The sequence below is a fragment of the Artemia franciscana genome, chromosome 19 (assembly GCF_032884065.1).
Source record: "Artemia franciscana chromosome 19, ASM3288406v1, whole genome shotgun sequence".
In the NCBI taxonomy this organism is placed as follows: domain Eukaryota; kingdom Metazoa; phylum Arthropoda; class Branchiopoda; order Anostraca; family Artemiidae; genus Artemia; species Artemia franciscana.
The window spans coordinates 15,860,585-15,886,919 of NC_088881.1; the positions used below are offsets into that span (position 1 = coordinate 15,860,585).

The following is a 26,335-nucleotide window of genomic DNA, read 5'->3' on the forward strand; positions in this document are numbered from 1 at the left end:
TCCCCTTTATTATTGATGTCATTTTACCTTCGATTGGTTTTTATTTTTCCATCTAGTTTCATTTGAACTTCAATCAAGTTCAAAAATTGTATATTTGGTCATAAAAGAATCCCAGATTAGTGCTCAAATAAATCCAGACATGTGCTTCCTTCCACTTTCATGACCTTAGCACAAAAAAAAGAAAAAAAAAGAAAAAGAACTGAATACCTCATTGTTGAAGACTTGTAAACCTCCGAAAAACCCAGATCTGAGTTTAAAAAAACCCAGGCATGGATTTGAAAACCAGATGAGAAGACGCAATGTCCGAAGCATTTCTTATGCTGAGTGTATGCTAGTCAAAAAAAAAAAAAAAAAAAAAAAAAAAAAAAAAAAAAAAAAAAAAAAAAAAAAAAAAAAAAAAAAAAAAAAAAAAATCTGCTGGGTATTATGGATCATATTAAATCTTTAACATCAAGTCGCAGATCTCATTTAGAAAAGTAAAATATATGACATAAAGACTTAAATGACTTGCTGTTCACATAAGAGCCGTTCCTAGACCCCCCCCCCACTGAACCAGTTACACCTTCCCTCTTTCACGGCTCTGGCTCTGTCTTGAAGTCCACTAAAACTTAATACAGGAGTTGAGTATGGTCCATAGGCCACATGGTTTTGACTGGCTACGTCCTCAAAATAGAATCTTCAATTTCTCCTTTCTAGATCTGTGTTCATGTCTTTCAAACAAAAATTATTTTCTACGAAACAAATTGGAAACAAAGTCCTTCCGTCTCTGGTACCTTGAATAAGCCCTAATCTTCCAAATGCATAAAGTGTTCGCATTCAGTAGGTTCTTTATACTGATTAAAGGGTAAAGTAGACGACAGCATAGAACATTACAAAACTAAAACTATTTTTTTGTGACATTCAATTCTGTTACGAGCCAGTAGCCAACACGAGAAGAAAAATTATTATAATGAATTTTTATTTTGGCTGTAAAACATTTTATTTGGCTTGTTTGCATAAACTTTAGATCAGTGTTCATTAACATACTTTTAAAAAAGAAAGAAAGTGTGGGTCCTTTCAAGATACAAATTTTGCCCTGATATGCAATTGAAAAAGAGGGAAAAGTATATGAATAAATTTAATAGAGATTTAATTTAATAAACAAAAGGAATTTTTGTTGTATCAAAATAGCCAAGTACAGAAGAAAACTCCAGCTCAGTATTCTAGTTCATAAAGATCTTGGGAAGGCCGTGCAATTTATTATAATATCAGCAGAGGAATATACACAAATCTTGTATTGAAGAGCGCAAACACTTAAGGGTATTTAGTATATTATTTCAAGTATTGAAAATTCTCAGGTACTTTTATCCACCGGTTTTTGATCGTTCTTCAAGGGGTCCAAACATAATTCTGCCACATGACTAAAAAAATATAAACAGAACGGTTAAAAAAGTTTGACCTTCCCAAAACATGTGGTGAACTTTATCGATAAGCCAAAACACTCATTTTCTGCAGGCAAATATCACACAGCCGCGAGCAATTAACAAATTATAATTTAGGCATTGTAATTATCATCATCACAATTAGTCTTCTTTATTGCTCCATTGTTTACACCATTAACTTTCTCACCCGGCAAAGTCACCTCTATGTGAAACGGTTGAACACCTTCCACACTTAACTTCACTGGTGTATGTGGCAACACTGTTCTCTCAATAAAACTTTGCTGACGATCTCCCAAATGTGCTGGTAATGGCGATTTCAAGTTCAGTAACGACAACGGTGGTAGTCGGGGTTGGAGGTGGGCAGGCATAGGCATGTGATTTTGAGCTCTGACACCATCCTGCGACTCCATAAATGAATAAGGATGGGGAAGTGGAGTCATTGGTCCTTTAATGACACTGCAATAACTTGGAGACACTACTGAATGGCTCATACCATGCCGTTGAGCTGAATCTAAACTCACCGAAAAACTAAGTCTGAAAATGAACAAAAATGAGATTAATAAATGTACTTAATATATAAAAAGAAATGAACTTAATACTCATATCAGTGTTTTTCTCAGTTCCAAACGTAAAGGTATTCAATTGATAAACAATTATTTACCAAAATAATTTCTGATAAAAACTTGAGAAGAAATAATGGTATTTTGCCAGCTTTTTTTGTGGATATTTTTTCTACTAATTTTGATTATCATTCTTATCATACTAGAAATGCAGATAAGCTAGTATATGAGAAGAGAGACACAGTGAGATCAGCTCATATGTTTCGTCATGTAAGTGTAACCCTCTCGAATAGCCTCCTGGACAGCATTAAGGGCTCTGAATCAATTTCTTCACTTAAATTACAGGTCAAAGAGTTCCTACTTGGTCGAGATACAGGGTGAGAGCATGTCCCTTGTCAGGGACTAGTCTTTTTTTTCTCTCTCTTTTTCTTCTTTTTTCTCCTTATTCTTTTTCCTCAATTTCCACAGGATACGATGAATGGAATGTTCAGCCGACCAAAAAGGAAAATGTGCATGCTTCTACCACTATACTACTGCTACTACATACTAACTACTACTAATGACTACTACTACTACAGTTACTACTAAAGTTAGGGATACAAGATGAAAATTTCAGAGAATGCTGATGGAGAAGTTTAACTAAATCAAAACACTATGAGCATGCAGTTGCAAAAGGGCATATCAGCATTACCTTATGAACGACTTTGAGCATTATATTGGAACTTTCAGGGTATGTTGAAATAACTAAAAGGCACTATGTAAATACTGCTAATACTACAACAACAACTACTACTACTATGAGGACTGGCCTTTTTGGTTGCCTTTTCCTATCTTTAACAGGACAAGTCCAGATTGATTATTCCCTCTTAATTTATTTGCATACCAGTACAAGATGTTACTATCATGGGCGTCTGGGTGCATCTTCCACATCTTTGGCAATTTGACATTCATGGTCTCGACTTCACGCATCCTTAATTCACAATTTAATGTTTTCACTACTTTCTTTGCATTCGTCTTATTTTCATACGATCTATCCCTCAAATAATTCTCGTATTGGCCCCTCCTCTCTATAAAACATAAAGCTTATTCACTAATATTCCAGGCTGCTTTTATAACTTTCTTCCCTAAGACACCGTCAGCAACTTCACAAACTATTTTCCTAGAATTATTCCATACACCTTCAACATTATCAAATCTTAAACTCTCGGTTTGGTGTTTAACTGTTCCTGGAAAGTTTCTCTCCGATTCTTATCTTGGAGTCTATCGGCATCGACGACAAAACAGTTTTTTTTTTATGAAACATCTTGACAGGTATTTATATTACGACTTTAAAAAACAAACAATTCCAGCAAGTTTGAACGTGTAAAGGTTCTAAAATGTGTTTTACCCCATGATATTACCTCATATTTGTAGAATACTGAAAAGTGAGTCCGGGGGTTCATTCAGTTACATCGAGGTTCAGTTGCATGGGGGTTCAGTTACACTGGTTCAGTTGCAACTGAACCATCTCGCATTCCTCCAAATTAAACAGCATTTAGTTACCTTATATTTTTTGAGAAACTCAATTAAATTTGTAGATCTTTCATCGAGCTAAAGTATATTCCTACCAAACAGCAATGAAACTTCATTTTCATTTTTTGACTCGCTCACATGCTCGGTATCGCATGTCTTCTAATTGCCCGTGTCTTTGCTCTTCATTTTCATTTTGGACTCGCTCACTTGCTCGGTGTCACTTGTCTTCTAACCACGTGTGTCTTTGCTTTCATTTTTGAAACGCTCTAATTGTCGTTTTTGCATATGTTCTAACCGTCCGTATCTTATCTCTTTATTTTCATTTTTGGCACGTTTTGGATTTTGATTACTTCAGACAATTTAGCATTGGTTTTTGCTTCAGCTGCCCGTATTGGTGTTGTCACAATTGTTGGTCCAGGTGTCGATTTTCACATCTTATCACGTTTCATAGTTCAGGGGTTGGTTCCAAAGAATCACCATTTATAGTAACTGCAACTGAAAATTTTCTTTTTTTGGGCCTTCCAACAGACATTATTTTACATGAACAATTGATGCGTTCGAAACTCAGCAATCTTAGTTATGCTATGCATGACATCATATAAGAAAATGCTTATATGATGTCATAAGAAATGACTATGAGATGTACTAACAAAGTACATGACATCATTTGCAAAAACCAAAATTAAGGCTCTTAACGAATTTTCTCTAACTTCTGAGCTATCTCAATCGTTTTTTTTTATGCGAGAATATCCCAGGATAACAATCTTCCCCAAAAAATATGGAGCCATTTCGGGAAAAAATGCATAAATACATACATACAAAATTATTGCTCACTTATAAGGATGGTCTATCTTAGCGATGAACTTCGACAAAAATTGAAGGCCCCCCCCCCTTCCGCGCAAATATCAGATTGGCAGCTGATATTATATCATTTTGAGAAACTTAGCTTTTAGTTTTGAGAAACAAGGATGCATACGGTCAAAATGCATCTGATATCCTTAGCAGTGTTAGATCATTTTGAGAAACTTAGCTTTTAGTTTTGAAAAACAAGGATGTATTGTCAAAATGCACTGGGTATCCTTAGCAATGTTATATCATTTTGAGGAGCTTAGCTTTTAGTTTTGAGAAACAAGGATGCATATGGTCAAAATGCATCTGAAATCCTAAGCAATGTTAGTTCCCTTTGCGGAACTTTTGAGTTTCCTTTTGAGGAAATAGAAATTGTTCCATAATGGAAACTCGGGCAGCAAATACAGGTGGAGGAGTAAGAAGTTCCAAGGTTCAATCGGGTTTAATTGAACCTTGAACCTTCTTACTCCTCCACCTGTATTTGTTGCCATTGAGGAAATAGAAATTGGTCCATAATGGAAACTCGGGCAGCAAATACAGGTGGAGGAGTAAGAAGGCCCCTAAGTTAGTTAGTTTCACTAACAAATTTGTTGAACACGCAATGTCTGCTTTCAAATTCTTCAAGTTTTCTTTGAAATTTCAATCCAAACTTTCCAGAAAATCTAAAAGCGAATAAAAAATTGAGTAAAACTTTTTTAAACATGCACCTTTTGACAACCAGCGTACTTCTGTAAATGAGGGTAATCATTGGAAGTCTTCAATATTTTCATCGCAACCTTATGCAAACAAACTCGCATTCAATGCATTGTTTCATTTTCTGTTAACTGCATTAACACAAATTGAAGCGATTGGTGCAATTTATCACTGAAATGTTTCGCTACTAGGTGTTATTGATGGACAGTGAATTAAGGTTATCGTTTTTAAGTAACAGTCGCTGAACTTCTAAAAATATTATCTGCGTAAATTGATAGGTGAAGTCAGCAATTTAGTTCTTCACAATCTAAACCAGATAATTTTTCGTGGACCCCTGTTTACAAATTGTAGACCTCTATTTTTCTGTCACGCCAACGTAAACCCCTTTCCAGTCTCCCGTGGACCCCTTGGGGTCCACGAGATTATAGCCTAGTAAACGACACAACATTCGCACATGATTTTGATTAATGGATATTTATTCTGGGTTTGGTCTGTTCCGGTGGGTGTTTTCAGGCTGAACAACCTCTTTCTAGCTGATTTACCTACCATGGGTTTTCTCCCCGTAGTAGCATAAAATTTGTAGGCATGAATATATAATAAGTCGGAGGTAATAAGCTTGAGACTGTCTGTGCAAGATTTCGACTCTTGTTGATAGAAGAGCATCGCCAAGTGCTGAAAACCACGTTGTGACCAAGATGAGCCCAAGATTGTACAAAGCCTCTATTCTACTGGAGGTCCCAGGGACTTTTTGCTGTCCGGTTCTAAGCCTGCTTAAGCGCTTCAGTTTAGACTTGGGAAGATATGTCGGTCCCCATCCTGCACTGGTATACGAGACTATTGCTTTTCCTGAGGCCAAAATAATTTCAATGATTTACAAGAATTTGAAAATTGGAACTTGGAATGTTACAACGTCAAAAAATGATTATCATATCAACATTTTGACTGACGAATTCAGACGATTCGAACTGGAGTTATTAGTTATTTTAGAAACTCATATCCCAGGAGTAGGTAACACGAAATTAGGTGATATAAAATTTACCTACTTAGGCAGGAAGGATGGGGCTGCTAGGTCCAGTTTAGGCTATAAGGGCATTAACAATATAATAATAATTGCTCAATTTATGACTAAAACTTCAGGGTATTAGTTATAGTAGGACATGCGTCTGCAGAGCCAACTGATGGAGATACTATTGACTCAGAAGAACTTTACTTACAGTTGAAGGAGCAAATAGATAGGGTCCCAGGTCGAAATATGGTTTTTTTACTGGGAGATTTTAACGCCCAGGTCGGTAGATATAGGGATAGATGTTATTCTAACCTAGGTAAATTTGGTGTAAGAAAAGGAAACAGCAATGGTTACATACTGTTGCAGTTTTGTAGGCATAACAATCTAATTATAACCAATACGGTATTTGGTCATAAAATGGCCCAAGAGTTAACATGGTATTTACGTGATGGTAAAACAGCAAACCTTATTGATTATGTTATTGTAAACCGAATACTGGCAGGACCAATACAAGATACTAGAGTATATAGGAGTACTGTTATTGATGTTAAAAGTAAAGACCACCATTTGGTTGTATCTAGGATAAATCTAAAGCTGAAATTTCGGAAGGGTAACAACCTCCCAAGAAGTTATGATGTTGGTAGGCTGCAGGATGAGGATTTGCGAGAAACTTTCCAGGAACAGCTGAATACTGAACTGGAGAGTTTAAAATTTGACAACGCGGAAGATGGATGGAATATCTTTAGGAAAACATTTTGCGAAGTTGCTGATAGTGTCTTGGTGAAGAAAGTTAGGACCACAGCTAGAAATATCAGTGGAAAAAACTTTATGTTTAACTGAGAGGAGAAGGGGCTTGTACAAGAACTATCTTGTGATACTATCTGATTGATAGATCATACGAAAACAAAAGGAATGTAAAGAAAGTGTAGAAAGCCTTAAAATATGGATTACGGAGATGTGAAGTGGAGGCCATGAATAAAATTGGCGAGAATCTAGAAGATACAACTAGACGGCATAATACTGGTATGTTAAGAAATTGAGAGGAAATAGTCAACCTGGACTTGACCAGGTGAAGACAGGAACGGGGCCACAATTAGTGGCAAGGAAATGGTTAAATAGGGATGGCCAGAATACTTTGAGAGTTTGTTAAACCGAGATAGAGTTGCAGGAAAAGATATAGAGGAAAATGAAAAGTTTGTGATACCTTGGATGTGTAGGAAGATTTGTTTTGTGAGTAAGAATTAGCCACAGTACTAAAAGGATTAAAAAACAATAAGGCTCCAAGTGCTGATAGTGTGGTAAATCAGTTTCTTAACTATGCCACCTCTGAGGCGGCACTGAAGATGTCTGAATGTGGCACTAAGTTACTGAAGACTATGAATATGATTTTTGAAAAACGGGAAGTTCCCAGCGATTTTAGAAAAACCTTAATCAAACCACTAAATATGAAAGGTGATAAGAGTGGTCGTAGTAATTATCGAGGCATTAGTCTGGTCTATGTAGGTAGGGAATTACTTAGTAATATCATACTTTTTAGACTAAGAGATGCTGTAGACAAAGTTTTAAGAGAAGAACAGTACGGTTTTAGAAAGGTAGAGGATGTATCGAACAAAGGTTCACTCTTAGGTTAATAATTGAGAAGTGCCTGAATTACCGAACACCTTTGGTCCTCAGTTTTATAGATTATAAGAAAGCGCTTGATTCCGTTGATAGAAGAGCTTTAGCAGACGTTTAATCCTTGTATGGTACACCTGACAAGTACATTAAAGTTATCAGTACTCTAAAATTAGTTATTAGTACTCTTAGTTATCAGTACATTAAAGTACATTAAAGTATCACTTTAATACATTAAAGTGATTTGCGCTATGTACGAGAATAACATTGTTGCGGTCAAGGTAGGAAATGAGGTGAGCAGCTGGTTTCGTATTAAATAAGAAGTTAAGCAGGATTGTGTTTTATTGCCCTTTATATGGATCATTTTGATGAATTTTGTCTTAAGCAGCACATGGATGGAAATGGGAGAATCAAATGGAAAGGGAAAACTCTCCTGGACTTAGATTATGCTGACGATTATGCTGACTTCAGGGTGCTAGAATATAATTGAAAATTAATGTGAAGAAGACTAAGCCACCAGGGCTAGGAATAGGTGAAGATGAAAAGGTGACGATAGGCAACGAAATGATTGATCAGGTGGAAGCTTCACTTACCTTGGTAGTATTATTAGTAAAGACGGCGGGAGCAGTGAAGATGTTAAAAGTAGAATAGCCAAGGCTCATGCTGTTTCTCACAGTTAAAAAAAAATTTGGAAGAATAGGAAGAAAAGTGTACAAACCAAAATTAGAATATTGGAAGCTACTGTGATGACAGTTGTCAAGTATGGCTCTGAAGCATGGGCGCTCCAAAAAGCAGATAAAGATTCGCTAGATGTTTTTCAGAGAAACTGCCTACAAATTTTCCTGGGTACCCGGTTGGATGACCGTATTTCAAACAGTAGGCTGTATGAAAAGTGTGGTCCAATCCCGGTTTCTAAGGCTATAATGATAGAAAGATTGAGATGGCCAGGGCACGTCCTGCGGATAAAGTATTATAGATTGCTGAAGATTGTCCTTTCTGGCGAGCCATCTAGTGCTAAACAGAAAGCAGGTTGTCCGCGGTTGGGGTGAGAGGATGTCATAAAGAAAGATTTGAACGAAATGGTAACTTCCTGGGAGGATGTAAATAGGGAGGCTATGAAGATATTGGGATGTGGTAGGAGCGTGCGTAGCTGTGTTGGCCTCAGGGGGCTTGAAGCTGCGGTGATTTGTTAGTAGTAGTAATAAAAAAAAACAGGTTTCCGTCTCCTGCAGTATTGTGATTAAGTCACTTCTTTAGACGGAGAGGCTTGTTAGATTCTTCTTAGTTAGAGGCTTCTTTAGATGTTAGCCATATACATATCCTTTGAACATTTCTTCAAGGAGAACTCCAGTTGTTTTTGCTTCACTAACAGGGAGACAATGTGGGATGTTCATTAATTATAGTTTATTTTAAAGTCGCCTATTTTAAGTTTTAAAGGGAAAATTCAAAAATTCTTTGGCAAATTTAAAGGAAAGGTGTTCAATATGGAATATCTTAACGAAAAACATACTTTCTTTAGCTCTTATTGGCGTCTTTCTTCATTATGCACAACAGATAATTTTTCACTGTACTATTATTTTATACTAGCCTGTAGATCTGCTATAAAATATCAAAATATTTTGCATTCGGAACATACTTGCACAAGGAAGAGGGGTCTTCCCCCCCCCCCCGATTTTATAAAATAGAGCCCCATACTTATCCTGGATATTTTTCTCGAAAAAATCCGAGTTAAAAATTTATCTGTATAGCTAACATAAGGCGTAACCCATTCCTTTATTATTGTGCATGATATAAAGCAAACACAATAATTAAACAAATGCTTGGAAGTTGAAGGGATATCGAGTATACAGAAAAAAACATTATTTTTAAAATAAGATGTTTATGGGGTTATCTCCTTTAAAGGAAGAAACGAAAATGTATGCATGGGATTAATAGTACATTTAATTATGCAGTTTTCTACTGAACACATGAACTTTCAACAGGGAAATTGTTTTCTCTGGAATGGTACCATGAATAGAAAACGTTGAACAGCAACAATATATTGCACTCCAACGATTTTTCTGGGGAAACTGTTTTTGGATGCATTGCCGGCTACCTTAGAAAATACCGGGGACGATTTTCTTTTGTTACATTACAAAAGTAAATTAATCGATTTTTCAGATTAGAGTAGCAAAGAAACGAGAGGAAACTTCAATTTTCTTGTAGGAGAATTTTATCCAAAAATTTTCTTTACAAAATAGCATTACACTTTTCAAGACGTTTTAGGGGTATTTTGCCCCCCACTATTGGCGTCCTTGCACACGCAGTATACATAAACACAATAAAAGTGTAATTTTATAAACAGTAGAAAAGAAAAAAACAGGAAGATAAAAAACAAATAGCAAAGAACTAAGAGAAATTACATTGCAAAATGAATGATTTTCAAAAAAAATTCAAGTACACTTCGCGGGTAAATAGTGTTTGGTTTCACAGATAAAAGATTCTGTGAGTCATTAAATATTCTAAACCAGTGTCTTAAAGACTTGAATTTCTTTTACATGTACAAGAAAAAGTTTTCAGTCTTTCACTCGTATAAACTAAGCACGAATGAAGGGGGTGGGAGGATAATTAGAAAAAAAAAGGAAAAAATAAATAATTGAACCAAGTGGCTTGTGACTTTAGCTTTATTCTCTTATTAGAAATGGTATAGACAAGCCCTCCTCATTCATACTGGACAACAGTGAATAATTTAGGATGGGCAATAATAGTTAGGTACTAGGGAGGGACAAGATTATGAAATGAAACCAGTATATTTTGTCAAACAGTGACATTGAGGGATTTCTCACAGGTAAATCATATTATTCATCTCTACCCTCACTAATGTCAGGCAGTAACATTGCAAATATACTTAGCATTAACCTTTTCCAGAGCGAGAGAGGAGGGTTCTTCAGCAAATATATATATATATATATATATATATATTTAGGCCTTTTATATAGTTTTTTCACTAGTGTTCCGAGCTGCGGTTCTAACTTTCTTCCCCATAAAGGCCATTCGCCTTCATGTGACACGTGAAAGTAGTGTCTTTGAAACCAAAAAAGAAGGTTAAGAATTTCTCTAATAGTCTTACTTTGGTCTTTTTCTGCTACCTTGACTACTATCTGTATCCGTATCTTCATCTTCTTCCGACTCCATTCCAGGGGTAAGGTCATCTTCAGAATCAGTTGCTGATTTCAATCCTTTTCTAGGTGTTGGCACTGACTTCGACTTGGCGCCTAAGCCCCTAAAAAGGAGGGAATGATCAACATTTGAACAGCACCGTTCATTTAATTATGAAGCGATCTTTTTATTACACAAAACGACAGAAACCCCAGAAAAGCTCCGGGTAAATCCTGTTAAGATTTTTTTTTAACATATATATGCACAAAAAAAGACGCTGGTTCAATATCTTTTTACCTTACAAATGACATAAGTCAAATGTTTTAGATGATACAAAAAAAGAATTCAGATAGTAGCGATTCAAATTTAGTATCTGTAGTTCAATCTAATAAGGTGAAACGATTGAAGGGTGTCTAAAAGTTCAAAAATAGTTTACAAAGTAACTTCAAACAATTTAGTAGAAATGAGTTACGACACTTTAAAATACCACTTCCAGCTCTCAAGCTGGTTGAAAGTATTATCAACCAACAAAATATCAAACGAAGACAAAGCGTAGATGCAGATTGTAAGGTCCCCCTGAAGGTTCAAACATTTACCTAGACATTATGTACCATTTATTCAAGACTCTCGTAAAGAATTTAAAATCTAAAGGACTGCAGTAAATGCTCATTAAACATTCTTGAATTTTTGAAAGCTATTACAGCTTGACTAAGGAACTTCCCCACAACTGAGACCGGTCACGTGACCAGAAGTCACGTGACAAGTCTCAGAGTCACGTGACACTGAGACCAGAAGGCAGAACTTCTCTTCAAATATTAATCCTCTCTATTGATAATTTTGGTTCAGCTAAAATAAGGATGCAACGTTATTAATTGCAGAGCTAATGATGGTACAATTAGCAACTAAAAAACATAGACGAAAATTGCTTTAAAAACATGTATATATGGACGGGTTGCGGATAGAATGATATAATAAGATCCAATATCTTAGTGTTTATCCTTATTTATTCGTTCTGTATCAATATTTTTTTTTCCTTTTTTTTGCCAGTGAAATGTTGAGATGAATCAGAGTGGGTGTTATCCTCTTTAGGGAGTGTATTAATACATTCTACTGATTGCTCAGCAAAAAAAATGTAAGCATTTTTGTAATTAGTTTTTGAAAGAGAAATGAAAAGAGTTAAATTTTAACTCTAAGAAACACTAATTGTTTAAATTTTCGAGAATTCCAGCATACTTTAAATTCCTTGAAATCCAATATTATGAAGATGATCACGCCCGGCATGTACGCAAAAGGGGGGGAGGGGAGGGAGCCAAAGAAATCAATTGATAGTTTTAATAAGAAGTGCCCAAAATTCAGAAAATTTAGTCTTTTTAGAGGGGGGTGGAACTCTGACCCCCCCCCCTTAATTCTTAATTAAATCTCCGAATTATACTACATAAAGGTACATGAAAATCACTGCAAGATTATTTTTGTATATGCAAAAGTTGGGTATTTCAGCTTCAAAAATGTTAAGGAAGTTGTTCAATTACAAGTCTTTTATGACGAATTCAAAAACACAAAAATGTTTTTTCAGCACTTAATGCTTTTCAGACAAAAGTTTTGAATTTTTTCTGACTGAAACACTAATTATTTTACAAACATTTCAACAAATTATTATGTTAAAAATATTATTGCAATAAAAAGCGTGATAACATTATGCTGTTTAGCATGAAAACTGCTTACATTTAATATTTTGCAAGAGAATTAAGTATTTTAAACTTGCATGTTAAGTTAAAATTGATTTAAAATTAATTTCATCTGAAATTAATTTCTCAGCACAATCTATGGTTAAAATTTTTAAATATTCTCTCTGTTGCATGCTTTTTCAAGGCTGAGTTGCAATACTATGAATATAACAGCCTGTCATAACGCAACTCTAAAAAAAATGACCGAAAATAAGACATCACCGAATAAAAAAACTTGCACTAAAGTAGATTTTGATAAGTATAGGTCAGAAAAAATCGAATTCCCTGCAAAAAATTAAAAAAATCAAATTCACTGCAATATTAAAGGCCTTTATTATTGCCAGTTTTCTAGTTCAGCAAAAAATTAATTTTTTTCCGAATTTTTGACAAAAAAAAATTGGAAAATTCGGAAGGAGCACAAATTTCTCCGTCAAAGCTCCGCAAAACGCACATCACCCCATACGTTTTCTGTCGTTATTCAAACATATAATCACCAAATACGAATGGAAATTACCTTTACTACCCATTTTCTGAAAACCAAAGACCGAATAATCGATTTCCAGTTTGTTGGCCGCTTTTTCACCTCCTCTGGCTTCAAATGGTATCAAGAGTTCATTTGGTAGACCAGATTTGGCAACCTCAACATAACTCAATAAAACAAGGGATATTCTGCATAAGTATACCAACTCATTTTTTCAAAAACCCAACCTAATTCCAAGCTAAAACAAACCTCCTTGATCCTTTGGACTTCAGTAGATTTGGAGCTTCTGATGAATTTCCTCTAAAAAAGGAAGGGACCTTCCCTCCATGAGGAGTAACTGGCGTAGAAGGTTGAGAGGGGCCAACTTCTTCATCTGTTTGAATATCGCTGACATTTGCTACAAGCTCCTTCAGGAAACTAAACCTCAGATCTGAGTTTATGCATTGTTTTCTAAAAAAAAGGTTCTTATAAAAAAAAAAAAACAGAATCCAGTTATTTGATTAAAATCTCCTAAATTATTTAGACAAGGTAAAGTAATTTGAACACTTTTTAAAATCCTTGCCTCAAAAGCTGACTATGCTCAAACAACATATTCTTACTTGCACGTTCCATTCCATGACAAACATTGAAAGACATTTTTTCAGATACCCAAAGAAATCGAAAACAAGTAATAGGTGCACAAACTTACTTACCTTGGCTAGAAACGTGATTTTCTTGCCAAGAACTAACTTTCGAATGCCACCACTACGAAAGAAGAAAAGGGTAAGGGCCGATTTCCTTAGCAATGAGATGGCTATTAAAGTTTAGGATGTACATGTGATATCACTACTTGCCCTCTGTCTCAAAAGCAATAAATTCCATGCCTAAACTCAAGGCTGGCAGTCTTAGCAGTTTCAGACCCCTCGGAAAACGCTCTTTTTTTTTCTTCTTCTTCTTTTTTGCTTCTTATTCTTCTTTTAACGATGGGGACAAAGAGCCCACACGCGACTTAATAACTTTAAGATCTAAGTCCAACTTCAATTTGAAATGCGTGTCTGTCAGAATGGATCTTTCTATTCGAAAGTGGAAACATGCCTCAAAGAAAAGAAACATGGGTAGAATTTTAAACTTCAATTTGAAATAATTAAAATATAAAAATCAAGTTCAGGTCATACAGTTTAGGGTCTGGCTGAAGAACAAGCCTTGCTCATCAATATTTGACATAGTAAGATAAAGTGAATGTCGGATGAAAAAAAAACAAAACACATCTGTAAGGTTAGCGTGGTGATGTTATTGTTATTTGCAAGATCAAGTAGAGGAGAGTAAAACATCGTGCAAATGTGCCAAAACATTAGGGGAGGTGAAGATTTCTTATTGCAAGTACGTCTGAACATCAGGCCACGTGCACAAGGAGGGGGAGGAGGCTTTGGTTGGTCTTTTTACTGAATATTTTTGCCAAATTTCCATATATTTCTCTTTTTAGGCTTTTTAAGGGACTTGCACCTTTCGTCGAAATAAATTCTAGGGCGTGTATCAGCTGAAAATGGTTATATTAGAATTTAATCATTTTTTTTTTTTTTTGAACGCGGATAAACTAATGTGTCAAAGCAACCGTAACTGTCAGTGAGGAGCAAAACTAAACCAGTTTCAGGTCGTTTGTTAGATGTAAGCTTTCATCCACGTGAAAAATACACTTTTCAGGATAGCTTGGGTGAGCAATTTTTATATTTTGAAGTTTTCTTGAAATTTGGTGAAGCAAAAACAACGATAGCTTTCCACTGAGAAAAATGCCTGGCACGGGTAATACTGGATCTCTCTCAATATCACATGAAAACAATGTACCACGGCTGCGGTAATTGGGAAGTCGTTAGGCTTTTTGTCAAAATGAGACTTCCACCCCACCGTCTTACCCTTTTTATGCTGGATCAATTGTTCCTCTTCGTTTCCCACCATTTATTTCAGCCTCGTCTGCAGTCATCACATCATCACACCTTTGCATATTAACTTTCATGGTGTTATATAGGAATTAAAAATTATACCATTGGTGTCAATGCAGGGTAAATTGTTCCACTTCGTTTTCCAGCATTTATTTCAGCCTCGTTTGCAGTTATCACATCATCACACGTTTGCATATTAATTTTCATGGTGTTATATAGGAATTAAAAATTATACCATTGGTGTCAAAAATTATACCTTTGTTGTCAAATAGAGGAAAAACAACACGATTGAAAGTGAGCATAAATTTTAGTCAAGCGCAAATTAAAGTGCAACGTAAAGACATGGGAGCTGAGGAGATGAAAGCTCCCATTACCAAGACGACGCTTCCGTGTCGTTAATTCATTCTCATGCAATGTTGGAGTTGCTTAATCGAGGGGTTCCCGGTGATGTAATTGCGCCATTGCTGCATATGTATAAAAATCTTAAAAGTTTGGTTAAAGATTGGTTATTCACTGAGTCCTCGTAAGATTAATGCTAGTCTTGGAATTAAGCAAGGAGCTACCACTGCTCCGATCTGCTCACTAAGTGCTCAATCCGGAGCTGCGACTTCGTGTATTGTAAAGGGTACTGATGTATCCATTTTGTGTTAAGCAGATAACCTGCTGAATTTAAATCGGTCGATTACTAGTCTTGAAAATAGTTTTCCTGGCATAGATTATAATTATGAGCCTATTGGCTTGTCTCTGCATGCTATGAATTCACGAGTTTTGCTTTGTCCGCCGGATCTTGCCCCTCATATGGTAGATCTTAGTGGTACAGTTATAAAACCTATAACGAAACTGATTTACCTAGGCCTTCCAATTGGTCCCTCAGTAACTGCAACCCGTAAGCTGACTATTGCCCGTACAGAGAAGAAATTAACGCGACGCATACGCATCACTTGTTTTGTCACAGGTAAGCATTGCAAAAGTGCTCTTGGCTAAGCTGTATAATGCTGTGGCTTTGCCTCATGTACTGTTCCTAGCATCATTTTGGGATCTTCTGACAGCCACGCATCAAGAAAGAGATTAGAAATCTGTTTCTTTTTTAATTTGTCATGTTTCTTCTTCAACTCCTTAGTTGGTCTTGTAATTGTTTCCTTATGAAAAAAATATTTGGTTGTTGACCCTATTTTTAGTGTTGACCACCTGGCCTCTAACCAGTGTAGTAAAAAATGGACCACCCCTGGATGGGTATTCTTTTTTTTAACTGTTTGTAATCAGTGTTTTGTAATTTTGTGCATATTATTTACTTATACTTCTTGTTTTTATCTTTAATGCATTGTATCGTTTTCACTTTTTGTGTTGAAGGGTAATAAAGTATTTCCTTCATTCATAATGTCAGTTTTTGTTTTGTTTTAAAGTTGCTCTTTATTTTCATATGAAAACTTTGTTTTTTTTCTTCTTAATTTCAAACTGTTTTAAATTTCTTATTACAATACAAATTTTGCAATGAATCGAAATAACTTTCGAAGTGACAGCTTCTTTCTTTTGAGAATGTAGTTACAAAAATATGAAAAAATTCAGTTATATGTAACTGAATAATATAGGTTCGTTTTAATATATAGTACGAAAATTAATATCAGATCAGCTTTAAACTAGAGGCATTAAAGTATTTCCTTTGCCCCAATCATAGCTAACCTCCCCAATGGCTGATGAAGTATTCCCCTGTATATACAACAAGTGAATAAAGACCTACAACAAGAATCTTTATAATTGTCAAAATCAGAACAGGGTATGCCCTTTCGTTTTGAGTCTGATGATACTTAAATTTAAGTTTAGCTAAACTAAAATCAGAAATGACTGACATTAACTTGCCTTACATAATATGCTTCAAAATACAAAGGAACAAAAGAAAGAAAATACTTACATATGAAGAGGTGTCAACGTCTTTGACTGCTGGAGGGTAGTGACTTCAGCCGTTTTTTTCAAAAACGATTCAATAAAATTTTCTAATGCGCGAGGTAAACATAGAGTTAAGGAAATTTGCACTAATAAAAGTTTTTAAGGTAAAAACATACAAGATTAAAACTTCAGATAAAATTAATTGCTTAATTACGTGAACTATTGAAAAGGCGGATCAGCTAACTCCACTTATTTGTGTTTCTTTCGTGCATTTAGTGCTAAAGCACTTTAATTTGGAGACTAATGAGTCTCCAAATAATAAGGATTACCATAACAGTCATTTTTTTTAAAGAAGTTGATCTAGCCAACTTGATGCATTAATAAACATTATTAGTATCAGGTACACAGGCAACAGAATGAAAAATACATTTCTACTACACGATAGATATGGTGTAATCAAGTTCGTTCTCTCCTATTTTTTCTTTTTTTGTAGTCAACCGACTTAGCCGGTGAGTTGATCACATTGGCACACAAAGGTCTAACCCTCAATAGAGAGAGATTCATCATGGGGAGCGGAGGCAAAACAAGAATAAAATAATATTTTTGGTTAACACTTTTCAATTTCTACGGGGAGTAAAGCCTTTAAACTCATCTCAGGGGTAAATTCCCTCCCTCCCCTCTTTACAAATGTAATAATTCATATTATACAATTTATTCAGAACTGTGCTCTTTTAAACCTGAAAGGGCGCAGACTCTTTTACAAATACATTGTAATATACGATGTTGTTAGCTGGGTTGATTGTGCTTTTCTTTTACTGGGATTTATAGTGATTCACATATATGGTTAACTAGGCAGTAAGAACTAAGCAAGCCAGAGAAGCATCAAAGAAAAAATATGCAACTTATTCTTTACAACTTATACTTTGTAGCGAATCCGAATTCCAAGATTAAAAAAAAGATCCTTTTTCCACTAAAAGCATAAAAATAAATTCTGAGAAAAACCCGTTGAGTCAAAACTTATAATTTAAAAGTAATTATCATAGAAGATATTTTATTAAAACTAAAGAATTCCGATTCAGCTATTTCTGTATTAATTCGATTCGAAATTTCGCGGGAAGAAATAAGAAGTGAAGCTTGAACAGATAACGACAGAAAAGGAGCGTGCGTAGCTGTGCTGGCCTCAGACCTTTCGGTGCAGTAATGAGTAAAGCTGTATGAACAAACAGTTGCTCCACCACCTGAAGAGCATAACTTCTCAAAAAAGGTGTTTTTTATACACCCTTATACGCAATTAAAAAAAAACAAGTTTTTTTTAACTGAAAGTAAGGAGCGACATTAAAGCTTAAAATGAACAGAAATTACTCTGTATATGAAAGGGGTTTTTCCTCCTCAAAGTCCCACTCTTTATGCTAAAGCTTGACTCTTTCTCTTAACTCTACTTTTTAAAGCAGTAAAAAAAAAAAAAAAAAAAAAAAAAAAAAAAAAAAAAAAAAAAAAACGCACCCGTGATGGTTTTCTGGCAAAAAATACGAATATCCATATTTTTGTAGATAGGAGCTTGAAACTTGTACAGTGTAGTTCTCTGATACGCTGAATGCGATGGTGTGATTTTTGTTAAGATTCTATGACTTTTAGGGGGTTGTATCCCCCTATTTTCTAAAATAAGGCAAATTTTCTCAGGCTCGTAACTTTGAAAGGTAAGACTAAGCTTGATGAAACTTATATATTTAAAATCAGCATTAAAATGCGATTCTCTTGATGTAGCTATTGGTGTCAAAATTCCATTTTTCAGTGTTTCGGTTACTATTGAGCCGGGTCACTCCTTACTACAGTTCGTTACCACGAACTGTTTGAACAAAGAAGAAAAGAGCTTACTGCAAGCCATCACGCAGAACTGCTAATTCATTGTGGGCCTTTAATTAGCAAATCAATAATACAACGTGGCATTTTGTTAAAGTGACTTGGCGACATTTAAAAACTGTTTACGGTACCCAAATAAAGAACATTCAACCGTATGTGACGAGTGAAAAACTAGCCAACATGTTGACTATTGCGCCACCATTACTCTTAATCGGCATGCAAAAAATAACAGCCTTTATGCAAGAAGTAAATCCATATTAAGAAAGCAAAGAGGCATAGAAACCAAAGGTGGATGAAACTTTATAAATTGCAAGCCATAATTCGGTCAGATGTATAATGGTTGATGACAGACATAGAGATATTTATACGACAAGATTAGAAAGATGATAGGGAAATATTTATATGGAAAAAAATATAAAGCTACCAAGAGAAGGATTACACATACAAAAATATGATAATCTAAAATGTATGGAGCAATAAATGAAACTATCATATTTGTTAAGATTAAACATATGCTGGGAAACGCAATTCCTCCCTCTAAAAACCATGGTATTCTCTTTCAATAGAATTTGGTACATTTCAAAATTAAATTCTAATCGTTAATTTCCAATTATTAGCGATTGGCCTAGCTGGAGGAGGAAAAAGGGATATAATATTCATTTTATGATGGAAGAGAATACTTATACTGGACGCAATATCTGACACTTATTTTGAGGGGTATAATACACAAAGAAACTGGAAAAGCAGGTGCGGGAGGAGGGGGTCTGGGTCCATATTACCACCCAGCTTAAAAAAAATTATGGGATAAATGCAAAACAGCAAAATAATTTTCTTGATGTGCAAAATAGATTTTCTGCGCAACCTCCCCAAAAATGCCTGGAAGGGTGCCTGTAATTCCAAAGTAGCAATTAATACTTTGAGATAAACACAATTAATCAAAACAGATTGTCGGAAAAAAAAAACACTGATTAAAATGACAAAGAAAAAACTCACAAAATAATTGCAGTATCGTTCGACAGAAACAAACAACAAAACGATGAAAAATAGAATAAAAAACGAACAAGAAACGGGTTTCCTTCCCACAGGAAGAAAGTTGCCCTCCTTTTCGTTTCTTGTTTATTCATACATTCTTTTTTCTTTCTATTTTTTCGTTTTTTTTTTCGAACGTCGTTCGTTTTTGGTAAGTATTAGATTTCATAATTTTTTCATAGTCAAGTTGACTTTCCCTTTTTATCAGCAAAAAAATCTACTGATGTTCTCATGCTACGTACTCTCCGAGCTATCTTGGTAAAGACAAAGGATATGGTAGTAGAAGCCAGACTCTACGCAATTTAGTCCAAAATCCATATATTTATATGATTCAAAGAAGTTCGATAGAGGTGAATATATGATTCAAAGAAGTTCTATAGAGGTGAATTCAAACTGTCATTTGAGGGACAAAGAAATGCCTCATGAGTAAATTTAGGCCTGCTTTTTGAATATTAGCCATGTACAATACCTTATTAATAGCTGGACTTGAATGACAAACGTGAAACATTTTGAATACAGATCCAATATTTTTGTCTTGTTGGTGAAAATGAAACATAAATAAACAGAATAAAGCAGAATTATTTAGAAAGTCAAGAAACCCACAATAGCCATAATGAGATATAATTCGAGTGGCAATCCTTAGTTAAGTAAACAATAATTAGTTCCTATACAATAAAAAATGACGAGACAGGATGAAAAAAAAACAATGCCAACAGATAAAAATAAAGGTGAAAACAGACGCTAAGAAAAAATTGTCTCTCCCATAGAAAAATAAAATAGTGAACTGAAAAGTGAAAAGAAAGTAAAAGAAATATTGGATAGGTTATAAGCAAGAATAATCAATGTTACCAACCACAATTTGTTACATAGGGTATTTGTTCGTTTTTATGATAAAGACAAATTTAAAAATGACCAGTTTTTGGTTTAACAATTCGTAAACCAACTCCACCTTCATTTCTATGAAGGATCTGGACCTCTTTTTTTCTTCATACCATCCTTCCGTGGCCACACTCAGGCTTGCCGCCCTAGTGATCCACCACCCTTTCAAGTAATTCATTTTCTCCCAAATTGTTTCTATTTATTTTATTTACAGTATACTTTTATATACAATAATACTTAGCACCTCAAAAGTAAATAATCTTGTTGGGAATTTCTATTAGTATGTGCTCACAAGGCTTCAGCAGACAATTAAAAACATGTTCTAGAAAAGGCAACAACACTGCCATCATGGGATCAAAGGGGAGCCTGACGAATCTCAAACAGCAGTCCAGATAGAAACTTAATTTCTAGCTTCTACAGTACTAACTAGCATTGACTCCAAAACTTTGTTGGCCTTTTATGGATTTTGAAAAATACTTTTTTAGTATATTCATTGAAAGATGGCTCTTTTTGGTACTTTCATTGGAAAAATTAAAAAAAAAAGCTCTGCCAATTTGAAAAATACATCCCCCCTTAATTACATGAATTGATTTCACTAACCCCATATAAGACTGTGTTAAAATACCCTACAGTAAAAGTTACATGTATTTAAGAGACAAATACTGGATTGCCCTGTCTTAACTATTTTATCCTTATTTTTTATATTTTATTAAGGGCTTATTTTTCTTTTATATTTCTCAGACCAGGTTTATGTCCTCTTCTAGTCCATTCCATAGAAGTATTTTATAAAGGTTGTAATTAGGAATTTAGAAGGCATTCTATGCATGCCCATAAAGAATCCATCCCTAGGGTATGTTCTTTGATTGTCCCAAGGGTTCCATCTGCCCCAAAAAATCTCCAACGAAATATTTTGCTTTTTAGACAATTAGCAAGATAAAATAATCAACCTGTTTAAGAAAAAATCGTACATTTTAGTCGAACTTATTTTTGAATTGTCAGTCATTACACAAACATTTCAGACACTGAAGTAAAAGAAAATTACGTTTAAATCAATTAAGAAAAAAAATCCATGGTAACAATTTCAGGAAGGTGGAGATTAGTTTGATAATCTTGAAGAAGAGCCAAACAATGATGGAACTTTGCCATTTCACGTTCTTTAGTAATATTTTCTCTTGTTTAGTAGTTAATAGATTTTTTCTGCCAATATAAACCCTGGCCACTTTGCTAATGTAATACTTAAAGCACCCTTCAAGTTTTAGTTTTAAATTAGAATCCCTCTCAAATGGTAATACCGAGAATATTCAAATAAGTTCTTTTTTTACAGCCACAAAATGCAGAACTTTGACTTCAATCCAACAGAATGCATAATTCTGAGTAAAGTGTTCAAAGGTAAAAAAGGATATAGACTAAAACAGGAACAGCAGCAGCAACTTTTCCAACATCTTCATCTAACTGCATGATTTTCTTTATCCTTGCCTGAAATAAAAGCCAAGTTATAAAATTGCTCTCATTCAAAATAATTTTTTGCTGAAAGTTAAAACTATATAATATAAGCTAATTTTTAAAGACTGATTGTTCCCATATTCTGTAATAGTCAAAGCAAATACAAAGCTCAACTCAATTCCTTACTCAATGCTCAACTCAATTCTTAACACATCCTTAAACACTATACATAAGATGCTGACTCAAGGATGGAGGGGGGGGGGGATACCTGCGAAAAATACTAATTATTTCCATTAGAAAAGTTAAAAATGTGTACTTTCTAGGGTCTTTCACATTTGGGTGGGAGGAGGTTCAAACCCTTCAATTCCACCCTGGGTATTGCTACATTGTTGAATGCTTTAAGTCTCTGTTTCCCATCATCTGTCCTGTTTACCAAATTGTGTCCGGACCAAACAAGCAGGAATACGGCCAAGGAGGTCAGAAAGTTTAACACCTTTGATTCTGTTAAACAATAAAATAAAAAAAAAACATTAGAGGATATGAAGATAAGTACACATTTAAAAAGAAACAAATATATTATAAACAAAAAGCAAACTAATGCAGCATAATAGCAATAATGGACAACATTGCTCATAAGAGAAAAATTAATAGCATTACATTGAACACAAGCTCTTCCAAAAGGTGCTAAGGCCCAACACGATGAGAATCCCAAGGAAAGGGTCAGCACCCAAGCTAAGTGAAAAGTTGTAACTGATTTGAATCAAATGATCATTTCAAAATTGAATTAACAAGGCGGTTCTAAGTGTTTGCCCCATGTGTAGGTACAGGCACGAACATATGCAGGGGAGAAGGGCCTTTGGCCCAACAGAATCTCTTCAATTTTTGTTCACTATTTATTCAAATAATTAAGAAATTTTTATTACCCCCCCCCCAAAAAAAAAAAATACATCCTGCATAAGTGCATGGGTACAAACAGCATCATGCCCTAAGATCTCTGTTTCAAAGTCAACACATGAGTAAATGAAAAAAAACTTTAACTAAACTGACCTCTACAATAGTTTCAATTGTACTTGACAAGCTTCATCATGTTGCTCAAATGACACACCAATAAAAATTGTCTTATCAAGGTGTTAGTGGAAAGGAGAGACAATTTATTTTTTGGATCCATCACTGGATGGTAAAAAGTAAAAGCAAGTAAAAAGCTAGATTAGACCAAAGACGAATAGAAATAAAGTCAAATAATGTAAAACTACAATAAATAATTAAGTCAAACTGAAAACAAGCAGAAATTACCACAAAGAGGAGTAGGACTAACGCCCATTGTGATTTTGAAAGAAAAGAGCATAATTTGCACAAAACTGAAAACAACCTTTATTTCAAACTATGTTTTTTCATTTCTCATAACATAAAAAAAAAGATAATCACTATCATAACTAAGATTACTTAACAGTTTAGTATATATACTAAACTAACAGTTTAGTATATATACTAACGTTCATTCCTGAACATCTCAATAATTTTGGATTTATTTAAGTTAAAAAGAGAAAACGTTTAAAATGTATTTTGTTTTCACTAAAATGCCAATAACCTACTTGTCTTTGGAAAGCACTTTCTTCGTGGTAGTTTCTACTCGTTTTGAGTCTGACTTGGCTATTTATTCTAATTTCTGTCTATTTTAGGTTCCATTTATTCATTGATGGTGATCTGTGGTAGTTTTACCCTGGAGAAATTATTTGGCATTATTTCTGTTCACATTTAGTTTAATGTAGCTTTTTACTTTTCTTTGAAAAACTTACTTTTTGTAAAAAGTTCAGAGAAATTTATTTATGCTTGTTTTTAATTGACATAGCCTTTTTCATTAGTTATAAAGATAATATTTTAAATATTTTTTTCTACAAGAATGCAGATTGTGGCTTGCTATTTATAAGTTGGACAAAATTCAAACAATTTACACAAGTTTTCACAGTTGTAAGTAGTCAAAAATGCAAGCCATCACAGTAGCAGTAGTAGAAGTATTTGTTGTAGCATAAGCAGTAGTTATACTTGCCCTGAAGGGTCCAATTTAATGACCCTCTGCTATTCCTAAGATATTGCTGATACACCCCTTTGACAACCTGTATGCAAATGGTGTTTTGATTTTGTTCAACGTACATGCCAACATCCTTTGAAAGCGTCAAATTAATGCCCTTAATCATTCCAGATATATTGCAGATGAGCCCTTTTAACCCCATTTTTAATCAAACATCACTCTCAAGATTCCCTGAAAGCTTCAATTTAATACTTTTATCATTTTCAAACATATTGCAAATACATCCTTCTGACAAAATTAGATGGGCATAGTGTCCTTTGATTTAGTTCCACAATTTCAATAGCATGAACTGAAAATTCCATTGTAGCATCCCTGTCTGTTACTGGGATATTGCAAATATGCCCTTTTGACATTCTAGACAAACACAATACAGTTGGTTTAGTTTTACACCCCCTCAGCTTTTCCTGAATATATGTATATGTACATGTACATATATATATATATATATATATATAGTCAGTTATATGAACTGTCATAATTTTTTGAAAATTCTTCATTTCTAAGAGCTAAAAAAGTGCTTAAATCTGAATTTAAGGTAGAAGCAATTATTATAGGCCTATTCATAAACAGCATAAAAAAAGCATCAAGTGGTATAGGCCTATTCATTTTATACAAAAGCCAGTTATATGGTTTACTATAAATTTACCAACAAAGCTTCATGTGGAATACTGATTAGAGTGCCCAGTATGGTAGCCTATTAACTGCTTTGCAAAAGGTCCATTACTTAGGCTAGGCATATTGTAAAATTTCAGAATCTGTAGCTTGTGCATTTTTTAATTGAAGTCATAGGATATTTTCAATTTGCAGAAAAATCAAATCATTTTTACTTCGAAGTTCAAAACCACTATCAGATACATTACTGTAGCCTATATTTTAAAGCAGGCCAAGGGTAAATATACCTGCTTGGAAGGAAATTTTAAAAACTTACCGGAGGAAATCTGGCATTATGCCGCTTCTTTTTAGCAGCTTGAAGACTCATATTTCGTTAATTTTGACTATACACTCTTGAAACTGTCTCCCTAAGCATCCAACAGAACATATCAGGTTTCTTCCTTTCTTTTCTGTGAAGCTGACGGCAAATGCATGCCATCTGCAAACGAGTTTTAAGACCTCATGCTATGACAGAAGACAATTTTTTACACATTAGCTGAGCTCGTTTTCGCCATCCGTCATTTTTATTTTGACTAAGATTTTCTCGGTTTTACTCGGTTACTCTTATATTTTGTTTTACTTTGCTGTTATACAAAGGTCATTCTACACTGCAAAGATGGACCTCAATAAAGCTACTCCAGACAATTACAAGCACTGGAATAACAATGAAAAATAACCTTTGCTTAAATTAAGGGATATCCAAAGAGCAGTATGAGCTAAGGTCAGGTGCAACAGGAAATGACAGACTCCACAATAATATGTTAAAAGCTCTTCCCATTGAGACCATGCAAATAATCTTAGAACTATTTAACAAATCCTTAAATGAAGGAGCTGTGCCACAAATATGGAAACATGCTATTATCCATCCAATCCTAAAACCTGGAAAAGATCCTAAAGACCCTGCTTCTTACAGTCCAGTCTCTTTACTATCATGCCTTGCTAAATTACTTGAAAGGCCAATAAAAGCAAAGATTATAAAGGCTCTGAAAGGCAATATTCAAATTGAACAGTGTGGATTCTATGAAGGCCGGAGTATCACTGACACCCTAATAAGGCTTGAGCATCATGTAAAAAAAAGGCTTCTTGAAGAAAAGACTTCTTGTGGAATTTTGTTGATGCTACAGCAGCATTTGATAAAGTAAATATTGAAAAACTTAAGGAAAAAATTCAAGAACTAAAAGTAGATAGAAGGTACAGTATGTGGCTTCAGGAATGGATAACCAGTAGAACTTATCAGTAAGGATAAAATGGACATTGTCAGCTATAAGTAATCTGGAAAGTGGGGTCCCCCAAGGAGGAGTCCTCAGTGCCTTGTTATTTGCAATATAAATAAGTGATCCAAAATATACCTATATGCAGATGACTTAGCTGTTACAGTTGAAGGCCAACAAAGAGAAGAAATTCAGACATATGCTCAAAAAGCAGCAAATTTCATAGAACAGTGGGCAGCTGAGAAAGAAATTATCCTTTCAGAAGAGAAAACAACAATGATGATGTTCACCAGTGAAAAAAGACAAGCACCAGACCCAGATATATTCCTGAATGGATTGAAAAATAGATGCACAGAGAGTGTCCGCTACCTTGGA

The 26,335-nt window shown here is 34.6% G+C and overlaps 1 protein-coding gene across 1 annotated transcript; it reads right to left on the reverse strand.

Moving 5' to 3' along the window:
* Positions 1–1,104: 1,104 nt before the first annotated feature.
* On the reverse strand, positions 1,105–25,181 carry LOC136039336 (dr1-associated corepressor-like). Its single transcript, XM_065722962.1, has 6 exons — positions 25,027–25,181; positions 21,970–22,042; positions 16,824–16,917; positions 13,248–13,448; positions 10,765–10,917; positions 1,105–1,955 (listed from the first exon to the last, which is right to left on the reverse strand). The coding sequence occupies exons 1-6, from the start codon at positions 25,075–25,077 to the stop codon at positions 1,535–1,537; spliced, it is 993 nt and encodes a 330-aa protein (XP_065579034.1). The 5' UTR covers positions 25,078–25,181; the 3' UTR covers positions 1,105–1,534.
* Between the last annotated feature and the right edge of the window lie 1,154 nt (positions 25,182–26,335).